An 18,848-nucleotide genomic window follows, 5' to 3' on the forward strand; every position below is an offset into this window, starting at 1 on the left:
CATCTTGGATGACTCTTTTTATGATCAACTTTTGAATCTCTAATGTTCCTTGTTCCTTTTGACTGGGTGGAACATCCGGAAATTATTTATTTTCAGGAGCGGGGAAGGAGAAGGGAATGATGTATCCTCTGGATATTATGTCCTGCACCCATTTGTCGTTTGTTAAGTTTTGCCAAGTTTCACGGTACAGAGACAAAAGGACCCCGACTGCCTCCAGAGACAAGCAGTCAGGCACTCCTTCAGGAGCACTGAAAGGGTCTGCCAAAGAAAGACTCTCTGGAGCCCTGATTCTGTGGGCCTCCCCTACTGCGAGGGCAGTGTCTTCCATTATGGTTCAATCCTCTGCCTCTGGGGGAACTTCCACCTTGTGTGTCCTGGAAAGACCCCTGGGATTTTCTAAATAACATTTTCCCATTATCTCTCTGACCCTTAGGGAATGGTCTGGTAGATGTGGAAAAACATACTCCAATGGCAGATAAGGTCTTACCTTCCTATTCACACCTGGTAAGCATTTCTTTAACTTTAGGTCCAAACAGAAATCAGCCATCAAAGGGGACATTAATGAAGGAAGACTTGAAAGGCTCCATTAAATCAAAAAGGAGTATCCAGGCCTATGTCCGGATAGATATGCCTGAACCTGCCACCCTAATCACTCTATCTGCTGCATATGAGATGAGTCTCATGGATGAGTTGACAACAGAATTGAGGGTATCGAGCTGTGCATTGACTTTATCTGCCACCACATCAGCTGCAGCTCCTTGGAGTGTGTCTGAAAGCTCCTTTAACAGGGCCGTCTGTAGTCTCATGAAATGGGTAAGGTAGTTCAGTGACCACAAGGTAAAGGTCACTGATGAAAAGACATGCTTCCCATACCTATCCATGGTCCTGGAATCCTTATTTGGAGGATGGATAGAGGAACTGGTCTTGGGTAGTTCCTTTTTTGTGACTGCTGCCATGACCATGGCATTAACTGCTACATCTTCCGTTAAAAATGCCTTATCCTTTGGGGTTGTGATGTATTTATTTGGCCTTCTAGGAGTAGGTTCTATAAAATCTGTGGTCTCCCAAGACTTCAGAGAGATTAAATCAATAAGCTCATCTGAATGAGGGGTCACCCAAGAGGTGGAAGGGTGTGACCCAAAGGCCTTCAGGTATACCAACTCCTCTTCCAAAGGGGAGGTGGACTGCCAGTCACCTCTCTGCTTTAAAATGTCAAGGATGTCTCTAAAAGAGACATCTTCAGGAGGTGACCATGGGGACCCTTCTGCTTCATCGAGGTTGGTATCAGACGTGATGGACTTATCTGGGGAGTCCAGATGTTTCCTCTTGCATGCCCTCTTCTGAGGGACTTCCTCAGTGGGGTACTCTGAGGAGGTTTTGAAAGATGGGTGAGTCCCCTGTGGGACATCGTGAGGCCTGGTATCTCTGCAGTCCTGTAGACAGGTGTGAGAAGGCAAAGACGCCTGCATAGAGGTGGAAGGAAGCTCCAAGGAAGATTATGTCTTGGACTGGGAAGTAGTCATCAACCTCCTCATGACTTCAAAGGCAGTCCACCTCTGCTCTGACGAACTCCCCAGAACCGACAAACAGGTTGTCAGAGCTGATGGAATCTCTGAAGCAGAGGACAGAAGCTCCAAAGCCAAAGTAGAAGTTGAACTCATCTGCGCCAAGGCCCCTAGAGGCAGGGTCAGATCTGGAGAGATCCAAGCCAGCTCCGAAGACCCGACTGGTCTCCTGCTCTGACTGGGCAGAAATGCCTGGAGCAGATACTGGGTCCAAGGAGCCAACGGGTCCCAGACCCAATACAGATACAAGCTGGATGTCAGAGTTTTCTGCCTCCAAACCAAGGGACAGATCGAAGGAGGAGCAGGTGCCAATTCCTTTGGGTTCAGATCCAATAATAACTTGACCAAAGCAGGTGTCTTTAACAGTCTCTGCACCACCCTATCCACGTCTTCATCAGAGAGACTCCTGGTCAACCAGGTAGAAAGAGTAGGTGATCTGGATCTTGTTAAGAATGGAGAAGGGAGTTGAGAAGGGATCAGCTCCAAGGAAGGAGATTGGCTCTGATATCGGAAATCAAAGGGCAATGTAGACTTCGGAGCTGAAGGTTCAAATGATGTTGACTTTAGTGCAGAAGGTTCCATTTCCACTGACATAGCTTAGATCCAGTAATTGATAAATGCTCCAATACTTCCGTTGGAGAAAACATTTGAGGCTGTTTCTGTTTTGGCTCCGAAGATGATTTCAGAGCCAGAGAAGGACGTTTCATTAATTTCTCGGATTTCTCCGATTTTGAAGAGGATGTGGGAGATATAGTCTCAGAAAATGGGGTTTTTAACAATCCCTTTAGAATCAACTTGTTTTTGGGTTCCATGAGTACCCTTTGATTAAAGGCATGACAAATCAAACAGGATTCCTGCAGGTGAAGAGGCCCCAGGCAGTACACACATAAGACGTGCGAATCACTAAGCGGCATCTTTTAACCACATTGCTCACATTTTTTAAAGCCAAGAGGCTTCCCTCCTTTTTGAGACATTCTAAACTACAAGAAAAGAATGGTACACAGTCTTTAACACCAAAAGACAAAACTAGTCCTCTAAATTTAATGGACTCAAGAAAGAAAGAAAATATTTTTTTTAAAAAAAAATAATTGAAGGGAAAGAACTGGGTGGGGACATCCTCTAACTAAAATGGATGTTAGTTAGACACCCTCTAACTTAAATGGATGCTAACCAGGGACACACAGGAACAAACACTCACTATAAAGCTTATAATAAAATTTAAGAAAGAGAGAAAAAGGGTAAGTGGAAGGTGGAGAAGGAAAAACACCATCTAACTACAATGGACACTTCATAAATGTGTTCACATAAACGGTCTTTCAGCGCTCTTTTAGTTTTACCAACATAGAAACTTTTACAAACCATGCAACTTGCTAAATACACAAGATTACAGCTCTTTCAGTTTGCAAAAAAGTTAAATTTATAGACATGCTAGGTCTCAGGATGCTCAAATCTATCAGTGGTTTCAATAAACTGACACAAATTACATTCTCTTCCAGGATGAGATCCTACCCTGTTAGTGAGCCTTGGCTTCTTATGAAGTGGTTTATAACACAACATTTTCCTCAAAGAAATATTGTTCTTAAAACAAAATTTAGGAACCTCACCTAAGATACTTTTATTTATATCATCCCATGTAAGAACATGACAATGTTTTTTAATAATATCACAAACATCATTGGAGAAAGTAATGCTCATTTTCAGAGAGTCTCCTTGTGACATGCCAGATCTCTTACCCTCTGGGTCATGATCAGAAAAAATATGGTCTGGTCCTTATAAAGGCAGTACTTTGTGTGATGTTCTCACAGACTTGAGACTATTTGTCGGGAACATTTCATTGAAACTGAATGACATGAATGTTTGCGAGACTGAATTGATCTTAGAATTATAAAGTGAGAGAGGGAAGGGATTAAAGGACTATGTTCCTGACTACTGCTTAGGTCATGTGACCTTAAGAGATAGTTCTGAAACTTTGTATATTTAAATAGCATTCTGTGCCTGTTTTATTACATCTGAAGATGTACCTGCATATGTATGAAAGCGCTTGTCTCTTTCCTGTTTGTTTTTAACATTTTTATGCTGTTTTATTATAAAAGTTTGGAAATGCAACTTCAGTGGTTTATGTCACATTGACTGGTTATTCTTTTACTTGGATTATCTATTTTTGGAGTTATGCCCTATTTTCAGGCTTGATTTATCCCTTCACACAAATTTATGAATCCCCCTCATCACATTTTATTTCTGAAGCTGTCTAGGACACAGTAAAATGCATTATATGATCAACATGCTAATTGCACCAATAATTTAAAGAAAGAGGACACACATCTTACATCTCCTGTTTTTCAGAAGTAAAAATAAATGACCTAGTGTGGCAGAATTTTGTAATACAATTCCTTAAATTCTACAGATTTTACACTCTCTCATTTATAATGTCCTTATATTTTCCATCAGTTTTGTTACAATTTTGCTAAATTTTGTCAGTGGCACAACAGATAGCATACCCACTTTTGGTACAGAAGGCTGTATGTTTTATTTCCACACCAGGTAGATGGATTACTGACACAAGAATTCCAAATAAATGGGTGCTGCACTCCTGAGTGTGCCATTCTTTGGATGAAATGTTAAATAGAACCTCATCTGCTTGAATTGCTGATAGCTTAGGTAAATGTAAAATATACCATGGCACCTATCAAAAGGAGTAGGGGAGGTTTCCTGATGCCCTGGCGAAATTTCCAAGTAGTACAAATACCACTTTGGGTCTTACCTAAAAAGGAGTCATCAGCCTAGTGGGACTAACATGATCAACAAAGAATAAAGTAATAGTGAGTAGAAAGATAGCAGACTGTGTGGAAAGAATATTCAAAGGAGCCATGATGGGTGAAGGGTTACCTAAAAGTGAGAGAGTAGGGCTAGTGTAGTGGTCCTACCATAAATGAAAAGGGGAAGGGAGGACTTGGAGAACTACGTCCGCATAATATTGATCAGTGTGGATGCAAAGCTTTCTGTAAGAGTTTTAGAGCATACAACTGACAAAGTACACAGGAAAATGGTTTGCATAAGGTACAAAACACAGGTGAAACTGAAGAGGGTGGGGTTAATGTCAGAAGAAAAGTGTTGGTGGTTCAGTGCTGTGTAAAAGATGCTACCGGTTGAAACATGAACACAATTAAATCAGCAGCTGAAATGTAAAAATTAAACTATATTGATTTATGTTCCTGCAAATTAACATTGCACTTCAAGAAAACATAATTTCCCTTTATTTTGTTTTCCTATCCAGACTATATTGTTTATGATTCTTTCACTCTCCCAGTGAGAGTGAAGTCCCCCTCAGCCATCACAGCCATAAAAGTCTCTGAATTCTTTTACTGATTTGGATTTTTTCCAGCTTTGCCCTGATCTTAGCCTACTGGATGGTCCCTCTGACTATTCTATTATGCATACTTAAACTGGATTTTTTTTTCTTACAGGACAAGGGCATTATTATTATCGTGGTCAAGTTGAAGATTCAGCCACTGCAGAAATCTCCAGATCTCAGGTAAAAGCTCTTAGCCAATTTTCTATTCCCTCATTTTTCCTTTGTCTTGAAATTGAATGTGGAACATCATTGATATTATAAAGATAATCAATTCATGTTAAAAATAAAATGGTTGGTGGCTGATGCTTGGTATAGAGGCAAGGCACACACTCAGGGTTCAAGAATAAGTCTCAGGCACTAGCAGGCCACCCAGAAAGCGAATATTTATACAGACAGCAGCCCTCTTTCCCTAAAGTAGGAATGGGACAGGGACTGACTGCATGAGATCCCCCTGCAAAGATCAGAGCATAATGGTTGCTTAAATGCTGTTAGAGAAATCACAATACATCTTATGCAGCATGTTAATGTCTTTGCTTATTGGCAGCGCTGAAGAATCCTGAGGAAAAATTCATTTTTGTTGTATCTAAAATAATTTTGCATGAAAGGCCTTGACCTCCTCACCACCCTCTCACCTATATCTACAAGTTCCCAGTTGGTCATGATACACCTTGACCAGTTGATTCAGACTGGAGCTTAAGCTGGGACAGAAAACAGAACTGGAGACCCTGGAGTTGTGAGGAGCACAAAAGCAAGCAGGACATTCATGGGGAGCTGCAGGAAAATATGTTTGCTTGGTGCACATCAGTACCTCCTCAGAAACTAATAACTGTCTTCTGTTTTACTTTGCAAATAACATCTGTATGTTTATTTTCTCTTCTGGTTCTCCTGCAGCTCAGCATAACTAGGCACTACATCACCACCAGTTCTATCTATTCTCTGGCATCTACATATCTTTTATCTCCATAGATTTAAGTACATGTTTCTGCCTTACAGTGATGTTTTCAGTGTCACCTTTAGAGGCTGAAATTATGTCAACCATACCTCTCAACCTCTTAATGTAAGAAATCTGGACAAAGGCTAAAATAATGGGGGGGGGGCAAAGGCCCAAAAATAGGGACATATTTCAAATACTGCTCTTATAAACTTAGAAAGCTGCTAGAATAACAATATTTCTTTTCACATACATTTTCTGAAGGATATAAAGTCTGAAACTCAAATATATTTCATTATTTGGTCATTATTCAGTGACTTCAGTTCTTGGTGATTTGCCAGAACACCACAGATTTTTATGATGAACAGACCAAATATTTGAGGCAAAAATGTATACAGTTGAGAGGTATGAACTGTTGGCATGGATTCTAGCTATTCAGCTTGGCATGACTGAAAATGCACCTTCATTATTCAACACTTTCCTGAGGTTTTTACACTACCCTTTTCTTCTCCGTTCTGTGTAAAGGTTAACAGCAATGAATTTGCCTGGATGTAACTGTAGAGGGGGGCAGCATGTGCCCTGTATTAAGACAGCTCCTCCAGTTTCACCTGCAACCATTTAGGGGCAAGTAATAATATTACATCAGATCCAATAAACAAATGTTTGTGTAACAGCAGAATACCTTAATGAGTGTTTGTTGTCCCAGCCTCTGACATCCATCATAGCCCTCTGCTTTATTTATTTAACATTTGTTTACAGGGAAAGTCCTACTTGGAATGACAAACCCACACAAATGCAGGGAGGACATGCAGACTCTGCACAGAAGGCACCCCAGCCGATAATTGAACCAGAGAGCCTCTTGCTGTGAAGCGACAACACAAACCGCTGCACTGCTGCTCCATCTGTTCTTTTGAATAAGCGCATGTAGAAACCATATGTTATAGAAAATAAGACTCCTTGGCAATCTCCACTGAGGTTTTGAGTATGTGGTCCATATTAACATTGTAACATTGAATTTGACCAGTCTGCCTTACTAATGGCAGAGAATGCCAAAGTGAAGTTCTAAACCATCTTTTTTTTTTTTAATTTGTATTTTACAAAGTTCACTTATTTAGGAATCTTTAATTTTCTTCTCAGATTGTAATTTATAGCTCAGTAAAACATTGTTACTAGCTGTGTAATTATTGCACATGATACCAAAAGAAAATATATTAGAAAATAGGCTGCTTATTTGGTTGTTGCAGTCCCAATGCTGTGCTATCAGAATAAGTTCTGAAAAAAAGTAGTAATGTGGTGTGAAATGTTTGGTAACCCAGCGCAGGTTGATTTGTTGATATTCGCTCTAAATGTAGGGAGACAGAGTGGAACCTGTGCATAAGCTGTCCATTTATCAGTCTGGCTGTTTACAAATATGCAGTGACAAATAATTTTATCATTATATGTGGAAATTTATTAGAAAGTAGGACCCTCAGATCAAAGTAGCAACATTCTTGTTTCTAGGAGAACCATGTTTCAAGGATAACGCATTATCATGCTGGTAATTTTATGCAGCCATATATTATAGCCTTAAAGGTGACAATATCATTATAAAACAACTCTCACTAGTGATATGTTATAGTTATTATTTTGTTTTTATTTTTTAACTAGTTAGCATCACTGGATAAAGCTGATGATTTCAATCAGCTATACTGGTGGATAAGAGTCCGGTCATCATTTTTTTACAGCACTGTTCAATCTGTGCCAGGATTTAAGGTCAATAAGTATTTAAACAATGTCTTAGTAAGAATCCTAGCCTTTAACTAAAGTAATTTCACACATTCTGTACTATGAGTCATAATTCTTAACAATGGCAGTGGCAAACATTCATTTCTGTAAAGTCATGGTAGTATCGCACATATATTACTATGAGTTGTAATCCTTAACAAAGATAATATCACACATTCATTATGAGTCATAATCTTTAACAAAGGTAATAGAAAAAAAAACACCAAACTAATTGTTTGCTTAGTTAGATGCCACACTTTAACAGTTAGTGTTTTATTTTTAACATTTATCACTGTATTTCCAGCTTAGCAATTATTTTTATGTTTTCTCATCCTACTTAGGTTTTCAGCTGTTTTAATTTCTCTAAGTGTTTTGGGTTTCTAATACCATGACGGGAATGGACCCCAATCCTAAGTCAAACTACGATTAAAGTTCATGAAATTAGTATTGTTTCACTCTTTTATGTTAGCCAAAAGTGCTCTTCTCAGCACCCGCAATGTGTCCAGTAATGACTCCTTCTGCAATTCGTACGTTGTTACATGAATTGGTAACATATTTAAATACGATTGTAAATTCTTTTGCTCCTACTACTATTGGAACTGTCTGGGTATCTTTCTTCCACATGGCTCTCATTTCTGCCTGCAGATCGAGGTATTTTATGACTTTGTGTCTCTCTGTATGCAAGACACTGTAGTCACTAGGTGTGGTGATTTCAATGATCAATGCTACTTTTGTCTTCTTTTCCTGGACCACTATGTCCGGTTTTCTAGCATCTATCTTTTGGACTGTTGGTATTGGGTGATCCCATGGGATGTAAACTTCATAATTTTCTATGATTCTCTGTGGCTCATGTTTCCAGTGCTTTTCAGCCACTTCGATACCATAATGTTTGCACAATCCCACCACATTATTATGCCTTTCAGTATACAGTCCCTCTGCCATAAGAGAGTCACAACCAGCAATAAGGTGCGTGACTGTTTCCAATTCAGTACCACAAAACCTACATATATATCTGTTTCTCCCACATTTTGAGTTGTATATCTATGCACATGTTCATTCATATTATGATTTGTTTATGACACACAAACCTGATGAAGTATTTATTCGATACAAAAGTGATCTTTGTTAAAAGTTGTATATTTATTAATATTTATTCTGGTAGATGTCTATTGGTAGATCTTTTTGCTAGCCAGTAAGTCATTTTTTAGTTAGTTTGGTTTCTTAATTAATAAAGTTTTGATTAGTTGATTAGCCTATACAAATGAGATTGTAATTTGTCTTTAGATTTCTAGGTTCAGTTTTAGTTAGCACAGTCTCTGATTACACTATGGTGTTAAGGGGGAAGGAAGACTTGTCTAAAGGAGTGAGTTTAATGCTTTTATTGCTCTTTACAGAACCACCCTCTGTAACGACTCCCTTGCTCCAAATAACCTGATTATGCTTCTGATGCTTTTCATTATACTCAACTAGGATCGCTTGTTGTGTGTTTCAGTAAAGGATATTCCATTTTTAACTTAACTGTGGGCTACCTGTTTTCTATTTGATTATTTTGTAGCACGTATTTTACAGTTATATTTTACAGTTCGATTTTTATTAAGTGAACTAAGTGCATAACATAATTACAATGTGAACATCACACCCTCCACACTGCAAAGTTTCTTCTTGGTTTGTTTTGGACCCAGTATAGGTTGTATACTGGGTTTTTCTGAGATGTCGAGGGGTACTTTTGAGAATTGCTGTCCTTATTAAGTTTAGCCTCTTTGTTTGGCTTGACTGAGCTTGAATGCATATTCTGTGTCATTCATTTTACTAAATCAAGCTCTAGTCTGGTTCACATTGTAAATTTAGTTGTTAGCTGCATACCTCTTGATCTTTTTTTATAAAGTATGTGACAGTGTGTGATACATGAGCAGATTGTGTGACTCACAATAAAATTTGAGACCTGAAATATAAATATATATGGTCTGACGTTTTTAGCGTCTGTGAATTGCAGAGTATCATAAATTAATATGAATTAATGTACTAAAATGTCATCCTGCAGTGTATAAAATCACCTTCTTCCTATAGTACAGAGTGCTTCTGATAGGTAAAATGAGTAACATCTCATTATCTATGACAGCTGACAGATATGTGTCCTGCCTTCAAAACATTATAATTATGATATTCCTGTAAAAGAGTAATTCATATTTAGTATAGCAACTGAGACATAAGACCTTTATATATGGTTATATATACATAGACACACATTCACACTCACAACACACACACACACACACACACACACACACACACACACACACACACACACTCATGAGAAAGAGGAAAGTAGCTGCTGTTTCATTCAAGCTCTACTCACACATTTCTCAGACATCTAAGACACAGTGCCCAGCATTTCTGGAATGGATTTCTTCATCTGACTCTCTGACAAGTACTCTTAATTTGGGTTCTTCATCAAACATCATCGGCCTGAACTAAGAATAATGTTAGACGCTGACAGTGACTAAGTGCTGTACTTTAAATTTGAGATATGTGGCCCAAATTACAATATTATATCACTCCAGCTCTTTCTCTTTTGAAACACAGTCTTTTCAATTCCTGTTCTAATATTTCTTCTGTTTACTTGCCTTTTTTTCTGAAAAGTCCTGATACTTGTATTCTTGTATTTTACTGTATGGTGGTAGCAATGTGAAGGATGTTGGAAGTAACACAATCTTGGAGATCAGCCATCTTCCCATTTTGCGAAGACGATCCCACGGTAGTAATGGAGTGTTCTATAATCTCCACACCAAAGGGTAAAAAGGTCACACAGACAAACCATTCAGTAAAAAACTGCAAGGAAGATTCAGTCAGGCTAGAGTTTTCAAAGTGTAACACCTTAAACCTCCTACAGTGGAGGCCCAAGTGATATATGCTAATGACCCCTTAAGGATATACCACTGTTTCAGCTACATGGCTTCTGAATGCCCATGTGCCCATGATTTTTTTACGTTCTAGGTCTTTTTGGGTACATTCAGTAGAGTAAAGCATCTAGCATAGCTAAATGATTGTCAGTATGGACTGATGAATCATATTGCTGCAATATGTTATTCACAGTCTGTATCATGTGCTACGTTTGTCCATTTGATTGTAAATATTTTTGGATTCATTGTGCACCTTGAAAGTCATAGGCTCTTGAAAAAAATTCTAAACCTTTAGCACACAAATTGAGGACCATTATCAGAGATCACTTTCTTAGCTATTCCACTTGCAAACACTGACTTTAACATGTTAATAACTAAAAGACTGTCTTCAGCTGAACAACTTCTGTATAGTTTGAGTAATAAACCACACAGCGCAGGAAGTGTTATAATCTGAATTGAGTCACCTCTTACCTTTGACCACTACAATGTCACAACTTCATAAGGTGTCATTTTTTCTTTCTGATTTTGGTTTTGCTGCATGCCAAAAAGTACACAGTTTTGCATCATGTGTTCACTTTGAGCTGTCATGTTGGGACAATACACTGTGTTCCTTGCTCTTTCTTTGCACATTGACATTCCTAAATATACCTCCCAGAGTGTTAGCAACATTTGACTTCTTAGCTGAGATGGGGCAATAATTTTCTAACTTTAGACACTAAACATTGGATTCAGACTCTTTTCTGAAAGCATTACATGGCTTTATCAAAATATGTAAATCCTTTGCACTACCTGGCCATCCTGACATTATAGCTTCTATCAACAAATGCATTTGTAAAGTCCTCTCTTGGGGACATTTTAAGTTCTTGTTGTTTCTCAGATTTCACTGGAATTAATTTCATGACCCACAGAACGTCTAGATTTTCCTGTAGCAAATCTTCCATGCACTCATTTAGATAAGCTGGACTTAAAATTTCAACAATATGTATTCACATTTCCCTACTTGCATACATTTCAGCATCATATTTCTGCAGTGACAGCAACATTCTTTGCAGTCTAGCTAGTACATTGTGCACTGATTTTCCAAAGATGCTTTGTAATGGTTTGTGATCTGTTTCAATTTTAATATGCTTCCTACACAGATAATCTAGACATTTCTGATAACCAATCATTATGGCCTGTATTTCTTTCTCAATTTATGCATACCTGGTTGGTGTACATGTTAAAGATTTTGCTGAATAGAAAATTGGTCTGCCCTATTGCAGTAGTACTACTCTTAGCCCTTTCTTGCTTATAATCTATATTATATAATATGTGAGTTTAGGTACAACTACTTACAATCTCTTTAACATATCAAAGCTTCTATTTTGTTCTTCTGACAACACAAAATTGTATCTTGCTTAAGTAGCTTTCTTAGAGGTACAGCTAAATCTACCAAGTAAGGTATAAATGTGAACAGATAATATAGAACCCAAGAACTGTATTAATGAAAGGTTTCTTTACTGTTGCCATGTACCTTATCAGCATATAGCTGAAACTCATTAACTATTTTAAGATGTTCCTTATTATCAAGCCTGACACACCAGTATGGCACTTTCCTCTGCTCATTTTCAACCCTTGTGATCACAGTCTAACAGCTGAATGTCATTCTTTTGTTTCGCAACAATCTAGACTAAAATGTAATCAATAAGATTTACTGAGTGTAGGCAGGCCTTTAGTTATAACAGCTACAGCATGTTGAAAGACTTCTGGTGACCACAAAATGCCATATGGTAGTCTCAGAAATCTATCTCTGCCCAATGATGTACTGAAAATCCAAAACATAGAGATTACTTCTTGTACTTTAATTTATCAATATCTCTAATTAGTGTCCAGTGGTGAGGAAAAAGTGCATTAGGCATAATGTGTATTACCCTTTCTCTACTGTCTGTCAAGGATAATATTCTCTCATGATCCATCTAATGTAAGGCTATACAAATCTTAATTTTGTCTTGTTTCATAACAGTTATCATTCCATTAACCCCTTCAGTAAACTCAGTCTTTTTAAGTGTCATTCGCAGTTGTTCCCTCTCTTTTCAACTCTATCTTTACTCTTTCTATCAAAGCTATAGACACTCTGCAGAACATACATTACTAGTGCAACCTCTAGTGAATGTTCGACACGGTATATAATTTTCAAACATCCTAAATCCTTAAATACATCACTATAGTTCTTTAAGATATCTGCTTTTGTCTCAGACTCTTGCATTTTGTATTTTGAATCTATGGTGATGCTGACAAAATTACGTTTTTTTTTTTGTAGTGAACTAACATGCTTTTCTACAGTCTCTTTTCACCAAGAGGAATTATTTTTGAAAAAAGCTTTTAAACTCAGACAACTCAAGTGGCATAGAAGGATAAAGCCCTGACTACATCCTAGGTGGCATGAGTTTGATTATTGACTCAGGTGCTTAGTTAAACTGGCAGAGGTAATGGGTGTTCCCATCCTGTGAGTAGGGGGCAGAACTGGTCACAAGTTTTAGCAGCCCTGTAGCCTGGGAGCATGTATCTAGCTTACCAATCTACCAATGAGTAGTCATCTTCAGTAAGCAAGTGCACAGGAGTATGCAGTTGTGAAGGAGCAATAGTTTTGTTCACCACCCAGGAGTGGAGTTAGGTAGGCTAATCAATACTGTCCTTATTGCCAAGATGGTAGCACGGACACAAACAACCCTTATGACTGTCTAAATGACCATCACCCCAGACAGCTCTCACCTTTGTTTATCTGGGATTATTCCCACCACTATGGACCAAATGAGATGAAATTCAGTTGGGACAGGCTTGACAATAAGCAGGTACAGGGGTAAAAGGCATAAAGAAAAAAGCTTTAAAATTCTCCTTTGTATTAATCTCAGTCATCTGTATGCCAAATGCTGGCAATTTCTACACCCAGTTAGAGTTAGGACTGCTCAGATTAGTAAAATACCTGTTCTATGAAGCTTTCTGTCTGCCTCTGTCTACATGCAACGTGACCACTTACACACTCCCACTGAACTGTTTGTGTAATGCAGTGTTTTTTCAATGCTTTATATTCTGCTCAGTTTAGCTACAGGTTGTGTTTGCATTGTATTCCCATTTTCTACCTTTAAAGCCTTAATTCTTTAGATCATGCTCATAGACATGTATCTTTGCCAACTATATTTGGTTGCTTTAACTGAGATTCTAAAGCTATTACTTGAAAAAGCTGTTTATACACTTTGTCTAAAGCTCAGAATTCCTAAAGTGTCGAAAACACATTTAGTCGAAAGTCCATTGGGTGAGCACACTTGACTGAAAGCTCACTTCACTGAAAACTAATTTGGTTGAAACTCATTTAGTCGAAAGTTATACATGGCCCCTTCCCCACTGAAGTGCGATCCTGGAGTTAGAATATAAAGTAAGGGTGGGGGGGTGCAACTCCCTACATTGGGGGGTGTGGGGGGCATAGACCCCCAGATAGTTTGGGTATATATTGTCTTGTGGAAAGACTTGTTCATTGCAGTAGTCAATATCTATGTCTATGGTTTAAAACATTTCACACCCTGAATGTGGGGGGCTGCTCCCCCCACACCCCCCTTACTTTATATTCTAACTCCAGGATCGCACTTCAGTGGGGAAGGGGTCATATATAACTTTAGATGAAATGAGTTTCGACCAAATGAGTTTTTAGTGAAGTGAGCTTACCTATCTGAATTTCGACCAAATGTGTTTTCGACCAAACGTAGTAGACTCATATATATATATATATATATATATATATATATATATATGTGTGTGTGTGTGTGTGTGTGTGTGTGTGTGTAATGCGGAAATTTTAAAATAAGCTAAGACTTACAGCTTGAAAATCAGACTAGAGAGACAGCTGTGTGTCCATGTACATTCACCTGAAATAGCTAGCTGTCTTTGTGCATACTCTGTACTATAGAACATGGCTCCATAGAACCACCACCAACATCTATACCACTGCATATACCATAGCCCATAATAATAGGCAATCACTTTAACATGTTTTTGTGTAGTCCAGAATAACTGCCAATAAATAGCTTGTCATCCCCTGCCCCCAATGAAACAGGACAATCTATTTGTTTTGCTTTCATTTTCAGACTACTCCCTTCTCCGTTTCTTTCTTTACTACAGTATCTTGCAGCTAACTCTCTAAATACTTAACCACTCATGTAAATCTCTACTTAGTCTTCCTGGGCTTGTGTACTGCTCCCTTAAATTCTCATTTTCTCCATCTCATCTTCTGTTTTACACAGTTCATTACATACAGTTAATTATCTCTGGAAACTGTCTTACCTTTTGCCATAGTGAAAACTAACTGTTTTCTCAGCACTGCTACTTTGCTGATTCAGTGTTTGGGCCCTGCTCCATTCACCCTCACTATATTCGGGCTCACACAGCTACTCTACCCTACACCCAGTTCTCACCCACCCCTCCTACTCTACATTTAAAGTATCCCAACTCCATCTCTACAGTTCTTCCAACCTATCTCTGCATTAAAACAATCAGAACATTACCCAGTTGCAGTCGCCCTACAATTAGCATCTCTGACTTATTTACTTAAAGTGCTGTTACCTGGCTTGCCCTTTTAGAAATCTCATTGCTATAGCTAAGCCTACTCTTGCCCAGTAACATTTTACAGTGCAAACTACTGTTTTCAGCAAAATATAACTTACATATTATACAAAATGACTCTGACTCAAATCCTACCAGCATGCCTCCACAGCATATTAGCACACTTTACCAACTACCATACCTCCCAAATAAATATAATTAATAGTCCTACAAACCCATACTCACTACACCAACAGTTACCAAGTCTATCAATTGCCACAGTGCCAGCAGTGTACCACCAAACCTTCTTAGATTTTTTTCAGTTACAGGTATCCTAAATCTAGGTATGTTACCATAAAAAAATCCAATAAAACTAAAGCAAGAATGCATTTGGTTACATACTTTCCTTCATAAAATTTCTACCCAGAAAATCTGTGGAGACATTCCCCCAAACCCTGGCCCCACACAACAGCAAAAACTCCACACTAATAGCACAATATTAAATAAACTGTTCTCTTTACTTGCCCCCTCCTCCAGTTCCAGCCTTCTCTTTCTAAATATCAATCTTAGAAGCATATGCAATAAAATCCAGGGCATATATGCTTGTATTGCCACATATTACCCAGATATAATCATAGCTACAGAAATGTGACTGAAACAAGGCATAAGTGACAATGAAATCAACCTAATGGTGTCAGTATAATTAGGCTTAACAGGAAAAATAAATGGAAAAGCGGAATAGCCATCATCTACAAGAATTCCCTAAGCATAACCACATTTGTACAGCAGATAACACAGTTTAATAATGCAGAACTGCTTATATTAGATCTCAAAATAAATAATAGGAAAGTGCATAAGTGACAATGAAATCACCCTAATGGTGTCAGTATAATTAGGCTTAACAGGAAAAATAAATGGAAAAGCGGAATAGCCATCATCTACAAGAATTCCCTAAGCATAACCACATTTGTACAGCAGATAACACAGTTTAATAATGCAGAACTGCTTATATTAGATCTCAAAATAAATAATAGGAAAGTGCTTTGTTTAGCACCCATATATATCCCACCAGGTAAATTTATTACTGTTTAAAATATTCTATACTAGATATCCCACCATATACAACATGAAGCAATAATACTAGGAAACCTGAATATAGACTGACATCTTATTATTAGCAATATCCTATCTAAGGCTTTACAGAGTTAATTACATCAGTTACTAGAGTCCACAAAAGTACTGATAGGCAATCAACCTTAGACTGGATTTTTACTAATAGACTCAAAAAATTAGGGCAGCCAGTAGCCTTTTAGAAAGCCTGTGACCATCAACCTAGTATGCTCTCAGAAGTTACAATATCCAAGATAAACATATAATTTACAATCAAGTTTGTAACTCAAACTTTGACAAACACACTTTTATCAAATCCTTAAGAGAATAGAACTGGAAAATGCTAAAATTGATGTCCTTATACTCTGCTGTCTCACACTTCAATGAGCTATTTCAATAACTTTCCCCCAGTATGTACTAAAAGGGTCAAATCCAATCCTGCACAATGGCTAAAAAATGAAACTAAGAAATTAATGCTATAGAATGACAACGCCTGGAAAGAGTGCCTCAAAAATAGAACACAAACTGCATTTCAACTTTTCAGGCAACCAAGGAAAAGGACAAAATACCAAATAAAATAAGACAAGCACAGATATTATAATATCCTTCAAAATAAACATCAAAACGGCACAAAACTCCTCTGGACATCCATAAACAAACGTTTACATCCAGGCCAAATTACCACCCACACCCCTATATCTAACAATAATAATGATTCAGTTCCTACACAGTTTAAGAACTATTTCATACAGACAATATTGTCCCTCACAAACATTAATACTTCTTCTACCCTCTTAGTATCCGCAGCCTCTACTTAACATCCTCAACTATTTGACTTCAGCCCAGTACCTACCTCCACCATTTAAAACTCCTGCATAAGCTAAAACCAACCACCCTAGCTGCTGACCAACTCCCCTCAGACTACTTAAAAATGACTGCAGATGCAATTGCATTTCCAGTCTCTATATTGATGAATAGCTCTATATCTGAAAAATATGTTCTTTCTATCTGGAAAAATCCGTTATTATTATGTTACACAAAGGTGACACATCAGAAATACTTGAAAATGTATTCATGCTCAGTTTCTACATCACCTAAATTCAAATAATCTGCTCTCTAAACACAGCATGGTTTCAGACCTCACCACAGCACAACCACAGCCCTCCTTCACTTCACCAACACTATAAACCAGCATAGGAACAATGGTAACCTAGTGGCAACTGTGTTCCTAGACTTATCCAAAGCTTTCAACACTGTAACACACAATCTACACACCGAACTATCTTCTATAGGTTGCTCTCAATCCTCCCTTAAATGGTTCCTTAGTTATCTATCTGGAAAGCAGCAAGCAGTCAAATGGCAACTGGACCTCTCTTCCTCTATTCCTGTTGCCATAGGTGTCCCTCAGGGCTCTTTACTAGGACCTCTTCATTTTAATATTTTTATAAACAAGCTTCACACTGCTATACACCAAACAAATATAGAACAATACCCGGGTGATTTGACTTTAATATGTACAATCCTCGTAATATCCAGACTACTAGATATCACCCAAATTTCCTTCTCTTCAATCAAAACCTGGCTGAAAAATTCAAACCTTAATCCCAATAAAACAAGACTGATGCTCTTCACTCCTAAACATTATGTCCGTCAAAAACAATTACTCTTGGTTACATCTGGAAATAATACTAAAATTAAGGTAGTAACAGACTAAATTACTGGGCATTGTAACAAAAAAACAATCTTAAATTTGATCAATGTGTTCTTCCAACTATTTAAAAGACCCACCAGAAACTTGGCTCCCTTTACAGGGCAAAATGGTACTTTACAGACCCAGCAAGAAAAAACATAGGCTCATCCTGTTTGCTTCCAACCCTCTTATATGCCTTACATATACTTACAAATCTAAGCTCTACACTAAAATCCAAAGTAGCCTCATGTCACAACAAAGTTAAATTTGCTACCAACACTGTACATCAAGCTCACCACTGCCAAGCCTTAAAGCAGCTAAACTGAATAGAGCTCAACAACTACATAACATACTCTCAGCTAGTTATGGCATACATACTGATATAGTTTCCTGAACAATGGCCTGCATTAAAAATATATATATTATTGCCCTACACCCCCACAAGGGACCTCTGTTCTGGTGATAAATTTCTACTAAGCACTACTAAAGCAAATAATTTAGCAGGGGACTCACTATACTCCTGTTGCTTCTCCAAACTGAGGAACACCACCCCTACATAAGTAAAATGATTAAGAAACTTCCAAGGTATAAAATCCAGCTCAAACAATACCTTACTCAACCTTGGTCATGCTCATGTTCATCACCAGGCCAAGACCTCGAGTAAAAGCAAAAGGTCTTATTGCTTATCATTAACTTTTTGCCCCTCTACTTGAATTATTACACCCTCAGCAGCTTCCTCTCATGCACTTGAATCCATACATCCCTTTTCACACACCTCCTTAAACATTCCTCATCTTGCTCTTTTTCTCACTGCCTCCATTCACTGCTGTACCCCTCTCATGCATCCCTTGTGTACGTAAGTTATAAGCCTTCTAGATATACCAGTTTGGAACAGGTAGGCTAAACAGAGCCAAGCATTTACTGCGCTCTCAGTCATATGATATTACCACTGTCCTCCTATATA

General features: G+C 38.0%; 1 protein-coding gene across 3 annotated transcripts in view; it reads left to right on the forward strand.

Moving 5' to 3' along the window:
• Positions 1-18,848, forward strand: part of LOC122793512 (malate synthase-like) — a 512,976-nt gene that overhangs the window by 368,231 nt on the left and 125,897 nt on the right. For all 3 annotated transcript variants that reach the window (XM_044061636.1, XM_044061635.1, XM_044061634.1), the window contains one exon: positions 5,030-5,097. In XM_044061636.1, coding sequence (XP_043917571.1) covers positions 5,030-5,097 — 68 coding nt within the window. The remainder of the gene's footprint in view (positions 1-5,029; positions 5,098-18,848) is intronic.

This window comes from Protopterus annectens, chromosome 2.part0, assembly GCF_019279795.1.
Source record: "Protopterus annectens isolate FY-2018-M chromosome 2.part0, PAN1.0, whole genome shotgun sequence".
In the NCBI taxonomy this organism is placed as follows: Eukaryota; Metazoa; Chordata; order Ceratodontiformes; family Protopteridae; genus Protopterus; species Protopterus annectens.